The 22,615-nt window shown below is 53.0% G+C and overlaps 2 protein-coding genes across 2 annotated transcripts; one reads left to right on the top strand and one right to left on the bottom strand.

Moving 5' to 3' along the window:
- The first annotated feature begins 3,843 nt into the window (after positions 1-3,843).
- Positions 3,844-11,791, top strand: CA6 (carbonic anhydrase 6). Its single transcript, XM_071448813.1, has 8 exons — positions 3,844-4,015; positions 6,814-6,962; positions 7,554-7,649; positions 8,107-8,173; positions 8,622-8,779; positions 10,052-10,175; positions 10,548-10,646; positions 11,161-11,791. The coding sequence occupies exons 1-8, from the start codon at positions 3,994-3,996 to the stop codon at positions 11,772-11,774; spliced, it is 1,329 nt and encodes a 442-aa protein (XP_071304914.1). The 5' UTR covers positions 3,844-3,993; the 3' UTR covers positions 11,775-11,791.
- Positions 11,792-12,334: 543 nt separating this feature from the next.
- Positions 12,335-21,760, bottom strand: LOC139600645 (solute carrier family 2, facilitated glucose transporter member 5-like). The gene is made up of 13 exons (XM_071448984.1): positions 21,508-21,760; positions 20,938-21,046; positions 19,290-19,388; positions 18,700-18,860; positions 18,129-18,253; positions 16,238-16,390; positions 16,028-16,153; positions 15,576-15,763; positions 14,966-15,076; positions 14,596-14,697; positions 14,156-14,231; positions 13,710-13,837; positions 12,335-13,085 (listed from the first exon to the last, which is right to left on the bottom strand). Exons 2-13 carry the CDS (start codon positions 20,986-20,988, stop codon positions 12,858-12,860), a joined length of 1,548 nt encoding a protein of 515 aa, XP_071305085.1. The 5' UTR covers positions 20,989-21,046; positions 21,508-21,760; the 3' UTR covers positions 12,335-12,857.
- Between the last annotated feature and the right edge of the window lie 855 nt (positions 21,761-22,615).

Genomic DNA, 22,615 nt, shown 5'->3' with positions numbered 1-22,615 from the left:
CTGAGCTTTAGGCCAGCGAGGACAGAGAGAATAGCCTGGGAGAAGCAGGATTTGAAAGATGGCAAAGAGTCAGGGGAAATTGTAGAGATAAAAGCGAAGAGCATGGAAGCCAACGATGTGGGATAAAAGGCTTATTTCCTACTGCAGTGGAGGCAGGAGGGGGAAGGCCGAGGTCTGTGTGAAACTTCCCTGCTGCTGGGAAGAAATCATGCCAAGAATATTCATGGCTGACACGCACAACATCAGATTTTCTCACTGGCTGAATCTCGGGGCAGAGATGAGCCCTGCTCCAGTCTCCACCTGTAAACCCCCAGCTCACCTCAGGCACAGTGCTGCTGTGCCCAGCCACTGTGTCCATTCTTCTCTCCAGAAAATTATTCTGGAGAAAATTATTCTCCAGAAATTACATCCAGGTAGCAAAAGAGATGACCAAGACAAGCCTCAGGCCAGCCAGGTTTAATACCACATGCACTAAAAAAGCCCCAAGAACCAGTAACCAGTGGTTGATGTGGGCAGTACTTACCCAGGAGGACTTCCATAACATTCAGCTCCTAGTTAGAAGCTCAATATCCAAATACATTTAAAGAACTTAATTGAAATTATTGTTCTGTCCTAACCCCAAAAGAAATTCATGCTTTGTGGCCCTTAGTAAATCCTTTCCATGGATTGCTCTGTCTTCATAGAATCACAGAATGGTTTGGGTTAGAAGGGACCTTAATGCAAGAATTTGAGCTAACACAGATGTGGGTTTTGGGTGTGCTGAGCACCCACAGCCCTGGCTGATGTCAAGTGAAATGTCACAAATGTTGCAAAGGTTCCATTAAAAATGAATTCCAGTGCAGAGGTGACCCCCTGTGCCTGACTCTTCTTCACACCCTCCTGAGCTGCTGTGTGGAATCCTGAAGTGCAGAGAGGTATAAACCCCCAAAATTTCGCCCTCAGCTAATTTCAAAGCCTATTTACACAAGTGGATACACAAGGATTAAGAAGTGCATTGCAGGGCAGGTTTGCTTGGTTTGGTCCTTACACAGTTCAGTGCAACCGTCAGAATAAATGACTTCTTCAGAGGATAGAGGGAAAAAAACACATTTGGTTAATCAGCTCAATATTACAGCAGTTCCCAAAGATTAAATTATGCACAAACCAGCAACCCAGGAAAGGCCATTTTACATCAACAATTCACTTGCAAAGAATAAGATTTTGAGTCAAATACCTGTATCTTCTTCAGCACAGAAACCTGAGTTCCCATGGCACCTGTGGCTCACCTGTGCCTCTTACTGGTGAATTGCTGTTATTATTCATAGAATCACAGAATGAGCAAGACTACCTGGGCTGCAGAATCCTGGGGCCTGTCCTGCCCAAACTGCCACCCAAACTGCCTCAAACTGCCTCAAACTGCCACCCAAACTGCCACCCAAGCTGCCACCCAAGCTGCCACCCAAACTGCCTCAAACTGTCTCAAACTGCCACCCAAACTGCCACCCAAACTGCCACCCAAGCTGCCACCCAAGCTGCCACCCAAACTGCCATTCAAACTGCCTCAAACTGCCACACTGGGTCTTGCCTCTGTGCAGCTCAGCCTGAGCCTCACCCCCAGACTCACCTCATCTGCTGCCACCTTGCTGGAGTGGCTGAAAATCACCTTGTTCCTCAAAATAATTGCCAATTTTATCACAAGTGGCAGGGACGCTGGGAACAGTGCTGAGATTTCACTGATCTGAGTTTTCTTGCCTCGTGTTTAATATTGCTGCCTGTCACCTAAAACCAACAGCCCAGCTATGCTGCTTTTGTTGGAATCTCTAGTTCTTTTCCACAGAAGGTAAAAATTCCACTCCTGGGGAGATTTCTGCTCCCCTTTTGTTTTGAAACCGCGGGTTTAGGAGCTGGGGGCCACGGCTGGGAAGAAAGGGCTGCCAGCAGTGTGTCATTCCTGAGGGAGGAGGAGGAGGATTTTCAAAGGGAATGGCATTTGCCTGGTGACAGGACACAAAAAGGCAGGGAGAGAATCCGTGGTCTGTTCCCTGTTCTGCCAAATGACTTTTACTGGACCATACACAAGTATTTGCTTGGGACACATTTTTGAGGGAATCAAGTGTCTGAAGAGACAGAGAAGTCCACAAGAGCATTTAGACACCTGTCACCTGCTCGTTTTTATTTGAATTCCTGCATGTTTTTTGAAAAGCCATCAGGGTTGCAGTCTCCCGCACCTTTCAACTCTAAGTAGTTTTTGAGAGCTCTGAATTTTTCAAAGGTTTCAAATCTCTCCCATTCAAAACTAGATTTCCAGTGATGAGGGAAGGTGTTGAAAGCGAAATGCTTTGAATGCTGAGGCTCAGGGCTGTGGAGTGCTTTTAAACCCAGTCTCTAATTTTCAGAGGGGCTAAGTGTCTGCAGTTTTGCTTTCTGGCAGGATTGTGAGTGCTGTGCACTTTTGAAATCCAGTGAATGCCTTGTGCCTTGGTCCTTGCTCTGTAAAGGGGAGCAGCCCTGAGGTCTGGGCTGGCTGTTTCTGCTTACAAAGCTCTGTTGTGCCCGTACTTGCAGCGAGGAGCTTTTCAACCCATTCATCAGCAATGAATGGACAGGAAAAGCTGTGCAGGGGTCAGACAGACCCGGGGCCATCAGCTCTGGCCATCGGGGGACCTGTCCCCTCTGCGGGGACAGCTCAGCCAAAGGCCAGCAGAGCTGACTGGCCAAAGCCATTATCCTGCTGGGGGGGTGAGGAGAAGGGCAGGAGGGCTGCTGGAAAGGCCAGGCCTGGAGAAAAACCAGCATTTGGGGTTTCTGAGGGGTTTTTAACCAGTCCTTCCCTCGGCTGTGCTGCAGGTACAACACAGACATGCTGATGGCAGCACTCCTGCTCCCCCTGCTCCTGGTGCCCCTCAGCCACTGCCACGAGGTGTCCTGGACGTACAAAGGTAAAAACGGGGCTGCTTTGGAGCTGCTGCTGCTCAACAGGCTCCCTTCCCTTGCTGGCTGTCCCCTGGTGAGAGATCACAGAGCAGCTAATTTATTCCACTTCAGTGATGCCTCCGTGTCTTGAAAGTGATTCTCCTCAATGTCACCTCCTTTTACTCCTTTGTGTGGTTAGGACACATTGTCGGGGTTGGCAGCACAACCAGGTTCAAACAATGGGGGAAATCTTTAGAATGTGTTAGAAGAAAAGCTGCCCTTTGGATGATCCTGCAAGGAAAAGCTTTAAATACTGCCTGCTTCTTATTTTATTGTCATATCCCAGGCAGTACAGAGCACTAAGTACTTATTTAGGTACTTATAATTTTTTTGATGAAATTTTATCTAAATTTCATTTGTGTCAGCGATTTGTTTGCAGAGCTCACTGAAGTAAGTGTTAATCCTTTTATGATTAGGGGGCTAAGTTAAAACAAAGGATATTGTTGAAGAGTTGCAATATTGCAATTGCTCTCTCCCCAGTTAAAAATAGCTAATTGCTGTCAGTTCCTGATCCCAAGCTGAGCCTTCCTGCCTATTGCCCTGATCCTATTCACTCGCACTGGTTAAGAAGCCAGTTCCACACCTCTGGCAGCTGGGACCCATTTAAATCCCCATTTCCATGTGAACGCTGCTCCTCCTTTGGTGTGGGTTCAGCCTCCAGCCATCACCGAGCCTCTGCTGCAATGCAGGTTTCTTACTTTGCAGCACAGCCGTCCTGCAGACACAATAATGTGCATTTTCACTCTGGGGAAGGCAAAGCAACCTGTAATGGCTGTTCCAATAATTAGCTTGGCATTTCCTGCTGGCAGATGAGCGCTCCGGCTGCTGACTGGCAGCACATCCCTGTCACATCCCTGTCACCTGCCTTCCTCCCCTGCAGGAGAAGGAGAGCTGGATGAGGAGCACTGGGCACAGCACTTCCCAGACTGTGCTGGCAAGCAGCAGTCCCCCATTGACATCCAGAGGAGGAAGGTGAGGTACAACCCCCTGCTGCAGCTGGAGCTCGGTGGCTACGAGGAGCCCCTGCAGGGGCAGCTCAGGATGACCAACAATGGCCATTCTGGTAAGGCTGGGGCGCTGCAGGAACGGATCTTTTGTTTCAGCTTGGAAATACATTCCCAGACGATGCCCTTGTTTTGAACTCACCTTACTTTGCCATCTCACTTCATTCTGCTCCCTTAGGTTTGCTGCTTTCCTCAGTCAGGCAGGAAAGCTCTCCAAAAATACATAAATAAATCAGGCAAATAAAAGGCAGATAGGTTTCTGCAAGGTATTTTCTCTGTTGCACATGAAAAGGGAATAAAATGCAGCTGGAGAATTCCAGATTGCTCCTCTCCTTTACTGTGCTGCAAGACAACAGGTGTGCAGCAGTGAGTGGTATTTGGGGCACACCGACTCTTCTGCATTCAGAAAAATGCATCCTTTGGCCTGTGCATGAATCAGAAGTGACAGGAATGGAACCTGTGCATCCCAGGTTTGGTTGGATGTAGGTCACCCTAAGTACAAGACAGAGGAGGATCCCTCCCTCACCAGAGGATTGGTATTTTGGGGCTCAGGAAAGGAAACTGAAGCACAGCACATGTTAAAAACCCAGCCTTTGGCTACCCAGTTTCAGGGCAATGCTTATAATTTAGGAGATCCCAGATCCCCCTGCTGCAATCTGTAATTCATTGCCTAAATAATTCATCAGCTGGTGCTGTTGGGATAACGCCTTTGGACTACAGATGAGCAATGAGAGAATTTTCTAATGGCTGCAGGGCAGAGAGGATGAGTGCTTCGGGAAGGTGATGGGAACATAAAGCTGTCAGCTCCCGAGTCCTGCACAGCAGCTCTTTCTTCCTGCCTGCAACAAAGAGAGAGAAACCCGGTGTGAGGGCAGGCAGGGGAGCGCTGAGGGACAAAGTGCCAGCAGAGGAAGGCTGCTGCGATTGTGTCCCTGAAAACTGAAACTCCTTTTGTGTGGCCACACCAACTCAGCGTTCAGCCCGGAGCTCTCTGTCAGCACTACTGCCCTGCCTGCCTAGACATTAATTCTTGCAGGTTTAGCTTTTTTGACTGCATGTGTGTATTTGTCCGTTCTTTTGTTAACTTCCCAACAATGCTTTTCTGATGCGGGGCAGTTTCCTAAAGCACAAAGACAAACGAACTGTGCTATTCACAGCTCCTGTGAGTCAGGCTGGGCTTTTCTACTGGCTTCAGTGAGATGGGACAGGGCAGCAGAATCTCTCAGGGGAAGCACTCAGCAGATCTGAAAGGGGCAGGAGAGGGATTTATCAGCAGGACTCTCCTTACAGGCTCTCAGAGCCAAACCCCAAATGTCTCACCCAGGAAACCAGGTTCATTTTTTCTGTAGGTGTGCTAGCACCAGGCTGAATCCCACCTGAAAATGCCCGTTTGCTGTGGTGTGAGTGCTCCCACAGACAGCCTGGGGCTAACAAAGCCTTTTGCATTTCCACCTTCTTTTTGTTTTAAAGAGGGTCGGTCCTCCAGCTGGACAAGCAAAATTGAGATGTCATCCATGTGTGCATCCTCCTCCAGGAGCAGATTTAACTGGGAACTCCAGAGTGCCCCCATTACCTCAGCCTCCAGGGCCAGGGCTGGGCAGGCAGGGATGGCCAGGGCTGGGCAGGCAGGGATGGCTGTGCTGGGCAGGCAGGGATGGCTGTGCTGGGCAGGCAGGGATGGCCAGGGCTGGGCAGGCAGGGGTGGCTGTGCTGCTGTCCCTGCAGGCAGGGATGGCCAGAGGCCAAGCTGCAGAGCTGCAGTGCTGGGGCAGGCTCAGCTGCACTCACCCTGCTCAGCCCAGCTGATTCTCCACCGCCTGGCAGAGCCAGGGCAGAGCACTCACACTCACACTCGCACTCACACTCGCACTCACACTCGCACTCACACTCCACGTGGGAGAAAAGCAGAAGCAAACCAGGCTGCTCCCTACCTTGTGCTTGCAGCAAATCTTTGCCTGGAATATCTTAGAGGAGCCTTAAGCTTGTTACAAACTCACAGCACAATTCCCTGGCTGTGTTTTGTAGAAAGTGGAAACCCTGGTGAGGTGCTTGAAGTAAATAACCCTCATTATGGAAGCAGTCAGCAGGGAACTTATGAAAAAGGTAGATTATGTTATCCCTCCCACTCTAGAGCCTTTGGGATATTAAAAGGAAACATGCTTTCGTCTTGTCTGTCTATAAACAGTTCACAAACAAAAGAAACTCCTCAGAAACACAAACTATGACTAATTAATAATATGTTGTGCTGCATTTTGCAAGGATAGTTGCTAGTTTTTATAACATGCTGGGGGCTTCCATTTAGATGAGGCAATTCTCCACTTCCACTCCTAGATATATTAACATAATCTATGATTTCTGGCAGGGAATTAGCAGGAAGACAAAGGGTTTGTGACTTCTCCTTGGCAAGGAGAAGAAAAGAGATTTGTCTCCACAAATCCTTCAGCAATGACACAGCCTTTTCAAACCTGCAGGGCATTCCCAGAATGGCTGAGCCTCACTGGGAATTGTGATAACACATGAGGCCACTGCCTGTGGTGATTCCTATTCCCCTTTTCTGCCTTGGAAAGGAAGTGGTTAACAGACCTGTGCCAGATGTGCTGAGCGGGGTGAGCTGAGCATTGAAGCTTTCATTAATGCCTGGGGGAGAAAGGGTCTGCAGGCACAGCTGGGGACGCCCAGTCCTGCTTGTGCCTGCACCAGCCTGAGCCCAGGAAAGGTTTTAAGCACACAAAGTTTTAAATGTCACTGTTTTCCCTCCCACACCGGGACAGTGACGGTGCCTGCTCCTTCCAGGAGGTGCCACCACAGGGATGGCAAGGCTGCCCCCCCTGCTGCCTCCAACCCTGTCATTCTTCAGTTCAGATCGATTTGCCACCCACCATGAACATCTCCAGAGGGCTCCCAGGTGTGTACACAGCTGTCCAGATGCACCTGCACTGGGGAGGGCTGGACCTGGAGAGCAGTGGCTCGGAGCACACCATCGATGGCATGCGCTACTTCGCTGAGGTTCGTGGGGCTCAGGGCTCTGGGGCTCACTGGGAAAGGGGGCTGCACCCCAGAGGAAAGCAGGGCAATGGGGAGGGTGGCTGCACCCCATAGAGCCTGCAGGGGAAAGCAGGGCAATGGGGAGGGTGGATGCACCCCATAGAGCCTGCAGGGAGGGAAAGGGGAAAGCAGGGAAATGGGGGGTATAGATGCACCCCACAGGGCCTGCAGGGAGGGAAAGGGGAAAGCAGGGAAATGGGGGGGATGGATGCACCCCATAGAGTCTGCAGGGAGGGAAAGGGGAAAGCAGGGAAATGGGGGGGATGGCTGCACCCCACAGGGCCTGCAGGGAGGGAAAGGGGAAAGCAGAAAGCAGGGCAATGGGAGGGCTGAGTCTGATGGTGCTGGCACAGAAAACTCCAAGAAAAGCCATGGCAGGAGCACTCATGTCCTTCAGAGGTGTTCCCCCACTGTCCCCACAAACCTGTTAATCCAGAGGTGCCTTTGGCCTGCTGTGAGACACAAACAGCACAAACTGGGGTGGTGACTCTCCCTCTAAACACAGGAGCCACTCATCACTTCTTCTGAATGACCCCATCTCTTTCCTGGCAGCTGCACATTGTCCACTACAACTCTGCCAACTACTCCAGCTTTGAAGAAGCCAAGGACAAGCCCCAGGGGCTGGCTGTGCTGGCCTTCCTGTACACGGTAGGTACAGGCTGGGCTAAAACCTCCACCCTCAGACACGAGGTTTGTACAGCTGTCCCAGGAGATGGGGTCTGGCACCTCTGGAGGGGCTGTGCTGCTTCCCCTGTGCCATCTGGGCTTCACACAACACCAGCCAATAGCCCTTGGGAGCCCCACAAAACTGCCCCATAAGTAGTATTGTATATATATATATATATGAATATGAGGTGGGGTTTCCCTGCTGTGCCTCCAAGCCTTGCTCTGCTTTGCCAGTGGGAACACTTGATTCAGTGTGGATTTTAAAGTAGTAAAAAAGAATGCTGTTCACTGTCCTGCCCAAGCTGTACAAAGCTGACCATTGTCCAGCCCATCAGCAGACCTGTGGTGGTGTTTGTTCTCTTTGTCTCCCCCCAAGTGCCCAGCAGTGAGAAGGACAGGCAGGTCACACCTTTTGATCAAGTGTCTGTGCTGTGTTTAGGATGGGCACTTTGAGAACACCTACTACAGCGAATTCATTTCCAAACTGGCAAGGATCAGGTTTGCAGGTAAGACCTGGCAGTGCCTTCCTCTGTGCCTGGTATGCTCCAGCCTGTGTGTACACTCTGCCTCTGGGAACTGACCCTTTCCTGCTGCTGTGCTGGCAGAGCATCCTCAGCCCTGCACAGCTCCAGCCCAGGGCTGTGGGGAGGGTGCTCAGGGCTGCAATAAATGCACTCCTGGAGGTCTGGGCAGCACCAAGTGTCAGCTTCCTGCAGCCTGCACAGCCCCTGATGCCTCCTGGAGCACCCCAGGCACTGGCAGAGCACTGAGAGCACTGCCCAGCACCCAGACATGTCTGACTGACAGAGCACAGACCCAGAAAGGGCCTCTCGTGCCTCTCCCTGTTCCACCCAGGGCCTGATGGGCCAGTGCTCTGGGCAGAGGGGTTTGCCAGCCCCAGCTCCAAGAGCCCTTCCCCATTAACTGCTGATACCATCTCTGCTTCCTTTGGAGGTCAGTCCACAACTCTCAGCTCCCTGGACATCCAAGCCATGCTGCCAGAAAACCTCTCCCACTTCTACAGGTACCAGGGCTCCCTGACCACCCCCCCGTGCTCCGAGAGCGTCATCTGGAGCATCTTCCACTCCCCCATTGTGCTGTCCCACACTCAGGTCAGTGCTGCCCCTCACCAGCTGCTCCTCCCTCTGAGTGTTCCCTTGCTGCCCTCCAGGGAGCAGAGAGCTCTTAGGGCACCTCTCCCACCACAGGGATTTGGGGTGGGTTCCTGGAGTTACAGGTGCCTGGCATTCTGCATGGCAGCAGGGCCAAGGTCTGGTGACTGATAGCAAAACTCCCTGCTCAGCTAAGCTCAGCCACCCTGAAGCACTATAAAAAAGGAACAGACCAGTGAGAATTAACAAGGCAAAAACTACTGCAAGAGAGTCCCCCTGAAAAAAAAAACTAAGCCAAAAAAACCCCACCAAAAAAGAGCCATTCATAACATTAAAATAATGACAGAATAATTGGCAGATTTTAGAAGGTATTTCAGGGTTTTTCTGTGTCTAGACTCACACTGAAAGTAATGCTTTAAAGTTAATAAATAATAAAGAAGCATCAGAAACATTTTCTTCCAGGAGAAGAAAAAGATAAAACTGAGATCACAGTAGTGGGGGATCACAGTGTGCTCTCTTTGAAAAAGAAACACTCTTTTTGGCAGGGGAAGGCTGGAGGGCACTTGTGAGAAAAGTACAGAATAGCAGCAAAATCTCCATCCCTGCTATCATCAGGCAGGAGCTCAGAACTCCCCCAGGCCTTATCATGAATTAGCTGATAAGGGCCCTCAGTCCTGTTCCTTCCCCAGCTGCTGCTCAGCAAGAGACCCTGAGATTCCTGTCTGATCCCCAGTGCAACCCCCAGCTGCAGGGTGTGCACAGCTGCTGTCCCTGTGCCCTCTGTCATGTCCCCATGCCCTGTGTGATGTCCCTGTCCCATTCTGCACTGCAGCTCTGGGCACAGCTGTTGTCCCTGTGCCCCATGTGATGTCCCCATGCCCTGAGTGATGTCCCCATGCCACTGTGCCCTGTGTTTGTCCCTGTGTCATTGTGACCTGAGTGATGTCCCCATGCCCTGTGTGATGTCCCCTGTCACTGTGCCCTGTCCCTGTGTTCTGTCCCCATGCCCTGAGGGATGTTCTCTGTGCCACTGTGCCCTGTGTTTGTCCCTGTGTTATTGTGCCCTGAGTGATGTCCCCATGCCCTGTGTGATGTCCCCTGTCACTGTGCCCTGTCCCTGTGTTCTGTCCCCATTCCCCGAGGGATGTTCTCTGTGCCCTGTGTTTGTCCCTATCCCTGTGTTCTGTCCCCATGCCCTGAGGGATGTCCCCGTGCCACTGTGCCCTGGGTGACATGCCCTGTCCCCGTGCCCTGTCCCCATCCCCGTGGCAGGTGCAGCTCCTGGAGAACACCCTGCTGGACTGGCACAACCGCACCCTGCGCAACGATTACCGGCACGCGCAGCCGCTGCGGGGCCGCGTGGTGGAGGCCTCCTTCCGAGCCCAGCGGGGCCAGGGTAGGGCCAGGGGACACGGGGGGGGGACACACAGCCCTGGGGAGGGTGTGGCACTGCCAGTCCCTGTGGCTGGACGGGCTGGAGTCCCCTGTCTGGGAGGGCAGAGGTGTCCCTGTGCCTCCCCTTGTGTAAGGTGTGTGCCAGCCCTGCCCTTTGAGTGTCACAGCTCCAGGGCAGCTGGTGCCACCTGGCACCACGTCAGGACCCTCAGCTCAGGTGTGTCTGGTGCGTGGAGGGTGTGGGAACAGCTCTGGCAGAGCAGCCACACCGAGGAAAGGAGCTGCAGTTTGAAGCACAGCTTTTGCTCCAGTTAGAAAATGTAGCTTGTGCAGGTGCCAGCCCTCTGTAAGTTCAGCTGTCTGATTGCTCCAGCACAGTGTGATCCAGAGGAATTCACCCTCAGGCTGGACCAAATCCAGATGCAGCTCCAGGACATGAAGAGAGAGTTGCTGAATGGACTGAGCCACACAGGTAAGGAACCCAGGCTGAGTCCAGCTCACCTTCTGAGGATGAAGAACCCTGCTGAGCTTGGTGGCCCAAACCATTGACAGGTTTGGTACTGGCACACACAGGTAGAATTCTGTGCCATATCTGGGCCTACTGATGGAAATCCTTCACCATCATCAAGGCCAGCCCTAAGCCAGCTACTCCCACAGCAGCTGCAGCTCTCTCCTGCCCCATGGCAGCACATTCTTACAAACAGTAAAAATGCTCAGCTCAGTTCCCCCAGGATAAATAACCATCACCACTATTTTATACAACATGAGAAAAGAGGAGGAAGGAGGGAAAACCATGATTTGCCCAAACATTTGTATAGGGGAGCTCAGCTCAGCTTTTCATCATTCCAAAGCCCTTCCCTGCTGGCACAACCCACGGCATAACTGGGAACTCAGACTGCACAGCCCTGCCAGCTCTGTGGGTGCCATCCTCCAGAATTTGGGCTTGTTTACAGGAAATGTAACTGCTGGCTTTTGGGTTATTTCAGGTACAGAATCCAGCACCTTTCCAGCTTTCTACTTCCCTGTGGAAAACATTGAGAGCTTTGTGGAGGTGCATCCCCTCCGTGCCGTGTCCCTGCAAGCCTTCACGCTGTGCTTCTGGAGCAGAGCCCAGCCCCTGGGCAGCCAGACCGTCCTGTCCTACTCCACTGGGGAGAGCGAGCACGAGCTGCAGGTGACCGTGGGCTCAGAGCTGGGGCTCTGGCTCGGAGGGCACTTCCTCAGCTTCCCCCTGCAGCACGGGGCCCAGGGCTGGCTGCACCACTGCGTGAGCTGGGCGTCCGCAGAGGGAGCGGCCACGCTCTGGCTCAACGGGGCAGCTGGCAAGGCCAGGAGCTTCCAGAAGGGCTACGTGAGCCGGGCTGGGGGCACGCTGCTCCTTGGCAAGGCCAGGGACGCTCTGCTGGGCACGTTCTCCAACGGGTTTGCAGGCTGGATGAGCCAGGTGAACCTGTGGAGCAGAGTGCTCAGTGCCACGGAGGTTCGGGCGCTGGCGCTGTGCAAAGCGGGGCAGCCCACGGGGGACGTCATAGCCTGGGGACAAACGCCCATGGCCCTCCTCGGGGGGGTGCTGCTGCAGCCTGACAGCAGCTGCCAGTGAGCACAGCCCTGGCTCGAGGCATCCAGAGAGTCCCAGCTGCTGGTTGGGAAAACTCAGAAAAACTGAGGTGGTTTGCTTGCTTCTCCTCCTGCTTTGTAGGCTCACTATGCACCTCCTGGGGCTCCAGGGTGTTTTTCCAAGAGAACAAAACCTCCATCTGTGAGATAAAAGCAATGAACTGCAGAATCTGGCACAGTCCAGCACCCTGGGTTGTTACATCTCTCCAGGGGGGTGATTTAGATCCCCATACACAGATTTTTTTCATGCCAAAGAGCTGCTCTCTGTGCCCTGTGTTTGTCCCTATCAAATAAAATTTCTCTCCCATCCCTCGCCCAGTCTCAGTTTCTCACCATCCTCCCTGCTTGTCTCTCCTTCTGTTTGTCACCACCAACTCACCACCCCTTCCCTTGCAGTTGTGTCCCACAGGAGAGCAGATGTGGCAGCTCCTAGGACAGGTCCTGTGCAATGCCTGTGCCTTGGCCTGTGGCACAACTTTGCCTTCTTTTCTGTAGTGGATGTAGGGACAGAGCATAGAAACAGCTCCTTTTTCAACACTCGTATATCACAAACTTGAGCACATTTATATTGTAGATATAAACTGATTTGCTAAGGTTAAAGTAAATCACGTGAAGGATTCTCCATCTACTACACAAGATCCATGCCGAGCTGCTCAACAATTCTGCTTTTGTCAAAACAGAGGGCAGCACACTGACATACCAAATGGAATTGAATTTCCCTTGCTGGGCCCTCAAACACACAAGTGACAGTTCCTCAGAGGAGCTTGCACACTCCTTGCACACGACTGCCCCACACCAGCCCAAGGGCTGGCTCGTGTCCCCTGCATGTGCCACCAGCACACCAGGGACACTCATCAGCTCCTTGCTCACAGGCTGAGCTGGCTGAGGACATTTCCTTTGCTTGGAACAAGAGGAGGACTTGGCAGCATTAGGTTTGCAGTTGGATTTGATGTTAAATGTCTTTTCCAGCTTTAACAGTTCTGTGATTGTCAGATCAGCATCAAAGGAGGAATCCCTGGATTTGTTTTCCTGCTGAACAGATCCTGTCAGGCCAAACACAGCTGGGTCACATCTCACTGCTGGAGAGCGACTTCTTCTCTTCCTGCCTGCTCAGGGGGTAGGAATCTTTAAGCTCTTTGCTTTCCTGAACCTCCACTCTGTTCCTCTTGGCCATGATCCTGTTGATTTCCATGAAGGTTTTATTCTTGGTCTCAGGAACGATGAAGAAGATGTAAAGCACGGTGGTGATGCAGATGGCACAGAAGATGAGGAAGCTGTAGGGCCCCAGCCCAGCCTAGGGCAGTGACAGGAGAGAGCAGGGCTCAGGGAACATTCCAGCTGGGAATACCTGCTCAGGCCCTGCTGTGCCTGCCCTGCCTGTGGAAATGCTGCCACGGTGAGGTGCTCGTGTTTTAACCTGAACCACTCAAAGCTGGGGAGGTTTTAGATTCTGGCTTCTCAAACCAGCACCAGGGCTTCATTGGAAACTTCTGGGAAAGGAGGCTGAGAGCCTGCTCTGTAACTCAAACAAAACTCAGCAGCTGCCTCTGCCCAGGGTAAAGTCAGGGACTGCAGCAGTTTATGGTCACTGCTGCTGGGGGCACTTTAACTGGACATCCAGACTGCAGAACCTAAAATTGTCCCTTCAAGGCACATCCTGCAGTGGAAAATGGGGAATTTGCCATCTTTTCCAAGCTCCTGAGCTCAGGATGAGACCTGGCAATCAAACTGCTTTCTTTTAAAGCCTGTGCAACAGGCAGGTGTGATGAGAAAATGCTGAGAAACATCATTCTCCTGCCCATGACACATCCCACACAGGGGATTTGGGAACCAGCAAATGCATTCACTCTCCTCAGAGCCTCTCTGCAAGAACACAGGCGTGAAGAGGCCCAAGTCCTGCCCTGGGCTGGGTTCTTACCTCCATGTAGAGGAAGAGCAGCCCCACGGTGAAGTTGCTGAGCCAGTGCACAGAGCCCCCCACCATGAACGCCGCGGGCCGGGAGGACTGCAGGAACATCTCCGTGATCATCACAGCAGGAATGGGACCTGCAGGGCAGCTGCAGCTGAGCAAACCCCAGAGCAATCCCCCCTCCCCTGAATTCCTGATTAGACTGCTCATCTCAGCGGCAGACAGTGGTTTCAGCTATCAGCAAATCAAACAAGGGGTGAGGTATGGTGAGGTAGGACATCCAGGACACAGTGCAATTTAAAGGAAAAAACAGGGCAACTAAATGGCTTGCACAGGGCATGGCCACACAGAGATGAAATTCAGCCTCCCTGGATGAGCTCCACAAAGGTTTTGGTTGGAAAATGAAGACAGCACCTGGCTTTCCCCAGCTCCTGGGGGAGGCTGTGGGCACTTACTGGGTCCGATGGCATGTCCAATGATGTAGGCAATGACACAGACTATGCTGAGGTAGGACATCCAGGACACCGTGCTCTGGGAGGATTGAAGCACAGGTTAGGGGTGTCTGAACCTCACCTGCACATCCAGGGCACTGCTCACAGTGAGATCTGAGGGCATTCCAGGGCAGTGTCACCCCTCAGTGCCACAATCAGGCACAGAGGGCACAGCCTGGCTCTCACCCTTGCTGCCACAGGGACCCTGCTGCAGCAGGAACAGGGAACATCCTGGGGAGCATCCAGGCAAGCAGCATCACAGCCTTTCTTTAAGGCACACATGCAAGCACAGAGACTTTCATGCTGTCCCCTCCTCCCAGGGTGTGGAAGCATCCCCAAAATATTCCAATGGCCTGGAAAGTCCAGAAACCATGGGAGGGACCAGCTGAGCCTTTCATGCATACCTGGAGGTTGAGGGCCAGAGTTAGGAGTGCACAGGAGGCAGAGCACAGCACGAAGCCAGCCAGGAGAAGGATCCTCCTCCCCAGGGATTCCACGATGAAAACCTGGAAGAGCCAGGAGAGGAGAGAGGGGCAGACACCAGGGGCTCAGCAATTGCTGCAGATGTTTTTGTCCAAGGGGCACCACAGGGCATCTGTCATGGAAAACACCTCCCAGAGTGTGCAAATAACACTCTAGTGGAAGGTTTGTGGGATGAGATGACCTCTAAGGTCCCTTCCAACCCAAACCATTCTGCGACTGCAGGATTCCACCAGCACAACCTAATTTAAACAGGGCCAGGGGAGAGCTCAGAGAGCCCCAGCACAAACTTACAGCCAGCAGAGTCATGACCACGTTGATGGCACCTATTGACACAGTGACATACTGGATGCTGCTGCTGTGCACCCCTGCTGACTCGAAGATCCTGTCTGCATAGTAGAAAACCTGCAGCAGAACCACAGCCCAGTTACTCCATGGCCCATGGGGATTCCCCCTGGGCTGCTTTAAACCCTGGCACCGGTGCACAGAAGCGCCAGGATGGAATCTGCCCATCTCTGGAGACACTGGCTGGGATCTGGGCACAAGCACTTTGCTCTAGAAACACTCCAGGGATCATTAACAGGGCACTGACCCTGCACCTTGGGTTTGGAACTGGCCAGGCCTGACCCAGCCCTGTGTGACACTGGGCATGTCCTGGGTGAGGGGGCACCCCCAGGTGTGTGCCCTGTGCCAGCACTGCCCCAGCCCCTCTGAGCTTCCAGCCCCTGTTTGTGCCCCCAGCCCCTCTGAGCTTCCAGCCCCTGTTTGTGCCCCCAGCCCCACTCTGAGGTTCCAGCCCTTGTTTGTGCCCCCAGCCCCTGTTTGTGCCCCCAGCCCCTGTTTGTGCCCCAGCCCCTGTTTGTGCCCCCAGCCCCTGTTTGTGCCCCCAGGCTCCCCCACTCACCCCGTTGACCCCCGAGAGCTGCTGCCCTGCCATCATGACGATGATGGAGATGAGCTGCCACCTGAGGCCCCTGAAGGTGAAGAGGCTGAGCACAGAGAACTGCCCCTCCTCCTTCTCTGAGAGGTTCTCCTGGTACATCTCCTGAATCTCATCGTCCACGTCCTGCCGGCCCCTCAGCCTCTGCAGAGCTGGTGGGGAGAGCACAGGGAGCTGGGAGCCCCAGGACTGCAGAGCTGCTCCTGCTGCAGAGCAGCACAGAGCAGGGGGTGGCCCTGGCAGCCGTGGTGGGCACCGGGGCATCCCCACACCCAGGGAAAGGAGCAGTGTCCTGAGAGTTCAGGAGCACAGCGTGGAGAATTTCCCACCCTCGAGCTGCTGCCAGCCTGTCCCACAGCCAGAGCCACCCCCTCCCAGCTCCCTGCCGTGGCAGGAGGGGCAGGATGGGGCCGTACCTCGCCGTGCCTGCTCCTCGGTGCCCTTTTGGATGAGCAGGTGCCTGGGGCTCTCGGGGAAGAAGGGCAGTGTCAGGAGCTGCAGCAGGGACGGGATCCCAGTGAGCCCCAGCAGCACAGGCCACCCTGCAGCAAGGCCACAGCACTGGGTCAGCTGAGGGAAATCCTCCCCCTGGGCAGCCCTGGGCAGGCCCTGGGCCACAGCTTTACCTTCAGCATTCCCAAGGATGCTGTGGAGCCCCAGGATCTGCGCTGCGAGGATGCCGATGGTGATGAAGAGCTGTGGCACCACCCCAACAGCTCCTCTCAGGTTTTTGGGGGACATTTCTCCAAGGAACATGGGAACCACGTTGGAAGCCAGCCCTAGAAAGTTAAGAGAGCAGTGTTAGACGTGCAGCTCAGCCTTCAGCAAGCCCATGGGCAACAAAAGAGATTCCTGATGAACCACAGGGTGCACAGAAACTTCACAGCCAAACCCTTCTGCCTTGAGTGTCTGGGTTATCAGCTCTGGGCAGCAAAGCACCTTTGGAGTCTGCCAGGATTAGCTGGAGTCTGCCTTGCCTGCAGAGCCAGCAGATGATTTGGGGGTGTCTTGCTTTGAGTGTTCATCCCCCTGAATGCAGCTTTCCCCAGCAGGCTCTGCCAGGAACAGCACAAGACACACAAAGAAAAACTGTGCTGCTCCAGGTTTGGAAACTAACCCCAAATACAAGAGAGGAACTTTTTGCTTCCTCTAAACCAAGAAGAGAAATCAGGATCCAAACGTGCTGATGTGAAAGTGGAAGGAAATGACTTTGTGTTGGCTTTTAGAACTTCCCTGCTTGGTGAGGCTGTGCTGGGGGCTTTGCTGGCCTGTGATGTCTTGCAGGTGGCTTGCTGGAATGGGTATTTATGCTCTAATAAGGGCAGCAGGGACACAGGCTATTTTTAGGAACATTCTAGGGCTGCCCACAGTGACCCCAGCGAGCTGCCAGCTCCTGTGCTGTCAATCCTGGCAGCTCCCAAGCTCCTGGAATCAAATGACCACAGGCAACTCTTTATCTGACATTTCTAGAGCCCCCAGGCTTCAGGAGCCAAAGGTGGCCAGGCTGATATTTGAAAGCTGAAAGGCCTAAAAGGCACAGAACCCAGAGCCACCAGTGCCAGGGGGTGCCAGCCCTGCATCCTCCCAGCTCCTCCCCAGGCACAGCAGCCCCAGTTCAGGCCAGGCCAGCCTGAGAAGGACAAGCCAGGGCAGCCAGGCTGGATTTGCTTGGGTTATAAATAACTGCAGGGAGGGATCACATTTAACAAGACCCTTAGCATTTATCCCAAGCTCCAGTGCTGAGGGCAGCTGCCAGGTTTAAGGGAGTCAAAAGCCAAGGTAAAACCATTGGGTTACAAAAAATGGAAAACAAGAAACTGGCTCAGGAAAGCAACATGATGTGTACATGCAGCAATTGGCCAGCTAAGGCAGGAAATTTGTTTTTACAAGCTAGCCCAGCTCATTAACAAACCATGGAGTGTGCCAGTCTCACCAGCCCAAAGCCAATTAATTGAGCCTAAATGCTCTTAGGACCCTTACAGCCCTGGCTGAGCTCGGGGTACCCAGCATGGTTCTGTTCTGTTCCTGAGCTCCAACACAGCCACTCACAGCAGGAACACACAGATATCCTTGGCTTCCTCTCCCTCTGCAGAGATCCAGTGGCTCTGAGCCTTTTGCTCTCCCTTTTAACATTTCTGCTGCAGGAAGAACAGTCAGTTCCAGCACTGGATTATTGGATCTGGCAATGCTTTTGATGGATTATTCTGGTTATGTTAAAAAGGAAAGAAGCAGACTATCTGCTTCAAGTTGTCTGGGAAAACAGATGATTCTCTGAGGCTTTGAGCTGCAGTGCCCAGCAGATGTTTATTGCTGCATTTACAGACACACATCCCCTCCCTGCAGCTTCAATCCCAGTCCCAGGGCCATTATCTCCCAAAGATCTTCAGTAGTTCTGCACCAGGCTCAAGCACAGCCTTGTCGTGCAGATTCCAAAGTGTGAGAGCACCTGCTGGGAGAATAAAGCACCTTTACACAGCCAAGGAAATATTTATTGCTCTCCCTTTACCATCCACTTACCAGCAAATATTCCCATGAGAACACGGGAAAGGATGATTACTTCAAAGGTTTTTGCCAGCTCTGAGGTTCCCATGAGGATTGCAGCAGCGATGGAAAAGAGGTTGTTTATCAGCAAAGTGCCCTTTCTGCAAAGGAAAAGCAGAACAGGAGATTCAGCTGGGCTTTGCTAAGTTGCAGAAAGATCCCCTCTGTCCAAACTCAAATTAATCATCATGCCAAACACTGATCAAGGAGGAAATGGCAATTGCCACATTTTCCCTGCAGGCAATGAAGGCTCCCAGAACAAAGTGAAGTTTCTGAGGAAACCTGAGCAGCAGAACCTGGGCCTGATCTGAGACCCCAGGACTTTCTTTCCCCAGTGGCTCAGTGCCCAGCCCATACCAGAACCCCATAAATCCCTTCCCACTGGGGACACAACCCTTGGGGCTGGGCCCAGCTGCCCTCCCTCATCCCACCTGCTTCAGCCCCAAGGTGTGGGAGGGAATTCCAGGCAGCTGAAGGGCTGGGCAAGGTGGGGTCCCCATGAGCTCAATGTTATCTGCTCCCAAGGGAGGGCAGGGCTCTCACCCACCTGCCACAGTTATTGACCATGGGCCACACCAGCAGGGACCCAAAGAGGCCACCCAGAGGGAACATGGACACAGTGAGAGACCAGAGCAGGGTCTGGAAGCCCCTGTCCATGGGCACCCCTGTCCTCTCCAGGTAGGTTCTGTTGTAGAAGTCCTGCATGTACTGGAAGGAAGCACAAAGCAGATTTGGCACAGGGGCACAATTCCTGTGCTGCAAGGGTTAGATAACAACAGCTCAGAGCCATAAAGCTCTGCCATAAAACTCGGCCATAAAACAACTGTCCTGAGCAAAAATGGGATGGCTGGGCTGGGAAATGAATGCAAGGGAGGGATGGAGGAGCCTGGGGTGGAGGAGGAGGAGGAGGATGAAAAGCCTGGGGAGGAGGAGGAGGAGGAGGATGGAGGAGCCTGGGGAGGAGGAAGATGAAGAGCCTGTGTTCCTGCAGGCTGTCCTGCCCTTCAGGATGTGCCTGGTTCCCAGAGCTGTGTCCCAGGCACAGAGAGAGGACAAGCCCCCCCAGAAACGCCCAGAAATAATGAATTTAATTGCCATAACCCCAGCCCTGCCTGGCTCTGCCCTCACCCCACTCACCGGGGCAGGGGAGTTGATCACAGACACGTTGTAGCCGTACTGGAAGGAAGAGCCAAAGGCAGAAATCAGAGCCACCAGGGCCAGGGGAAGGGTCATTTTCTGCAGAGGGAGAGAAAAATACCATCAACACCACCTTGGGAGCGGGTCTGCCTCTTAGGCATTAATAACATTCAGGAAAAACAAAGAAATACACAAAGTCTTGCTTTCTGTGTTTTCCCCTTCATTTTGCTGCATCTGAAAGCCCAATGGGTTGTTTCCATTACAACTCATTTTGTTCTGCTTGCTATGCCCACAGTCATTAGAGCAATTCACTCTGCTTTGCTGGTATTGATGAATCATTTAGATGATTAATTTTTTTTTTCAAGTTACCATTCTTAAAACACCACCCTGCAGGGAAAAAGGTTGTATGCAATTATTCTTTCCCAATGTGCAAATTGGGCAGTGCAATAACACAGGATATTGGCACAGGAAAGCTTTAAAAAGAAGTGATTTTTGCATTAAGCGACCAAATCCCTTTCCTGTTCGTTTTTTCTTCCCCTGCATTTTGGGATAGAGCTATTTATGGATCTCACTGCTTGCCAATGAAGCCAATCAGAACTCAGCCAGGCAACACCCAGGGCTTGGCTGAGGGGGACAGGAGCTGCACTTTGCACTGGGACAGAGGGGGGGAATTGCCATCTGGAGCAGGATCAGCGCCCGTTGTGGGCACACATTCCCCAGGCTCACAAACAACCAGAGCAATTCTCTTTTCCCAGCAGTTTAGCTGCAGTTCAGCCCCCGGGCTGTGTTGACAGAGCTGGGCTGTTGGGGTTTTGTTTGGCTGGGTTTTATAGCTCACTAATGCGTTTCACTGCTGCTACATCAATAAAGGCATTTTTCATTTTAATCTCGTTTGCTGCCACCCTCACCAGCCTTAATGGCCTTAATGGCTGCGAGGGTTTTTTGTCCCAGCACTCAGCCCAGGTCCCACACGAGTTCTCTGTCACTTCCCTAATTGAACATTTGTCCAAAGAGCTGCTGCTGCTTCTTTCTGTTCCTCAGCATCCCTGGCAGCTCAGCTCCAGGGACCTGCAGAGTTTAAGGTGTTACAGGAGATCAAAATTCAAATCTGTCTCAGCCTGGAAGGAAGCTCAGGCTTCCAGGTCCTTTTCTGGGAGGAGGCTGCTGACATTCTCTCATTGGTGAAGAAAAGCAGCTGCCTTGCTCTCATTAACCGAACCCCAGGAGCTCACCAGAGCCACTGGTGTAAATTATTGACATCCAGCACTTCCAAGAAAACCTCTGGCATTCCCCAGCAGGGCTTTGTGCAAGACTCCCCAGACACTGCTGGGAAAGGCAGCCCCGTCCAGAAGCACCTGCAGCCTAAAACTGATTGGAAAATAGGAAAGAAAATTCACGCTCAGAAGGGGAAAGTCCCACAGAAGGGAAAATTCCCACAGGAGGAAAAGTCCCACACAAGTTATGGGGTGGGAGAGCTGCAGACAATCGCTCAGTGCAACACTGCTGCAGACAGACAGACAGACACAAACTGGCTCAAGAACAGCAACCTCTCAGCCCAAAAGATCATCCTTTCCTCTCTTCACAGGTCCCCCCAGGTGCCCAGGGCCTGCCCTGTGTGTCCCTGGAGGCAGGCAGGCACCATACTCACCCCCCTGGCACCCCGGGTGCCCTCGGAGCTGTCCTGCTTCCCTCCTTTCATGCTGCTCTGTGGGTCACAGATGCTGGGCACAGCTTCTCCCAGGGGGCACAGGACTGCCCTGCACAGAGAAACCCCTCCTGTGACTCTCCCAAACACTTCCAAGCACTGCCAGGCTCTGTCAGCCAGGGTAAGGCTGTGGTTGATCATCCCCTTCCCCTGCCTGACTCTCCCTTGGCTGCAATTCCATTTTCTCCCAGCTCTGTCACCAGTGACAGATTTCTTCCACCAGATGCTGCCTCAGACAGAGGTGGTGCCAATGAGAGGGGCAAACAGGCTCAGACTTTCCCCAGAGCTGGTACCATGAGCCAATTTCCCCCCATATCCAGGCACATGGGACAAGCAGAGTCCATGGAGCTGCAGCTCCTGGGCAGCTGTGGGGGCACAGCCAGAGGTGCTGCCCATCAATTGTGGCATCAGGGAGCACAGGGGGCCTGTCCTGAGCCACAGCACTGCAGCTGAACCCCGCCAAGCCCCTGCAAAGTGCTCAGATCTGCCCCAAAGTGCTGCTCCCTCTCCTACCTTGCAGGGCCCAGCTGGCTCAGGCAGCCCCGCAGCCCCCGGGGCTCATCCTCCAGAGCTGGGCCTGTGGCTGTGTCCTCCAGAGCCCTGCAGCTCCTCTCCCCTCCAGGCAGGAGCTGCCCCCGTGCTGCTGGCTCTCCTCTGTTGTGGGACGGCTTCAGAGCCCAGAGCCCGGTTAATCATCCACTACAACTCCACAGTTTATCAGAGAAACGTTCACAGGCATCCCCAGCCGCAGGATAAACCAGAACAAAACCTGCTGTTTTACTGCTCCCTCTGTTTTTATTGGCCAGCTCAGAAAAGGCATCTCTTGAGCAACACCTCCTGGGTTCCACGTGCCCTGCACAGCTCCGGGCTGGCCTCAGCATCCCCTGCTCCACATGGCAGCAGCGTGCCCCGGGCAGGGAGAGGAGCAGAGCCCTGCTGCTCTCAGGCTGGACGACTTCAGTCCCCACTCTCACTGCATTTTCCCTTTTCTCGCATTTCTTTTCAGTGAAGAGCCTGAAGTTGCTGTTCCCAGGTGGGGATCAAGCTCCTGTGTCCCAGCCCACAGCTCACTCAGCAGCTCCTGCTGTCCTCACCTTCACAGATCTTCAGCCAGGAGGGAAAATTCTGCCCCAGAGTTGGGGAAACTGCAAAGAGGGCAAATTTCCAGTCCTTCGAAGGCAGCATCACCCCCTGGGAGCTCTTGGCAGCTGCTCTGATACTCAGTAAATACAGGGAAGGAGAATTCTCTATCATGGTCTTTAAACTCTGTTCCTGAACTTGAAGAAACAATCTTGAAACATGCAGGAATCAAAGAGATCACATATGTTTGTCATCAGAACCCCTTCATCAGAGTAAATATTTCCTTATGGCAGCAGAACAGTTGGAATACTTTCTGAACACAGCAGGAGTGTGGCAGCAACATCTCTGTGGTTGTAATTGGCACGGGGATGATCCTGGAGGAGGTTGGTGAAGGGAGACAGGACAGTAAATCAGCTCCTTGGGTTTTCAAAGCAGCTGCAGGGCTGTGGCATCTCCAGCAGCTGGGATCCCGTTGGACTTGGCAAAGGACAGGGCCAGGAACGAGCAAGGAGCTGATTTTACAGGCATTTACAAGCACGTT

Source organism: Agelaius tricolor, unplaced genomic scaffold, assembly GCF_023055355.1.
Source record: "Agelaius tricolor isolate 1412-34295 unplaced genomic scaffold, bAgeTri1.0.p SCAF_28, whole genome shotgun sequence".
Lineage (NCBI taxonomy): Eukaryota > Metazoa > Chordata > Aves > Passeriformes > Icteridae > Agelaius > Agelaius tricolor.
Note: the sequence above shows the minus strand (reverse complement) of the source record. Positions and strands in the feature narration are given on the sequence as shown.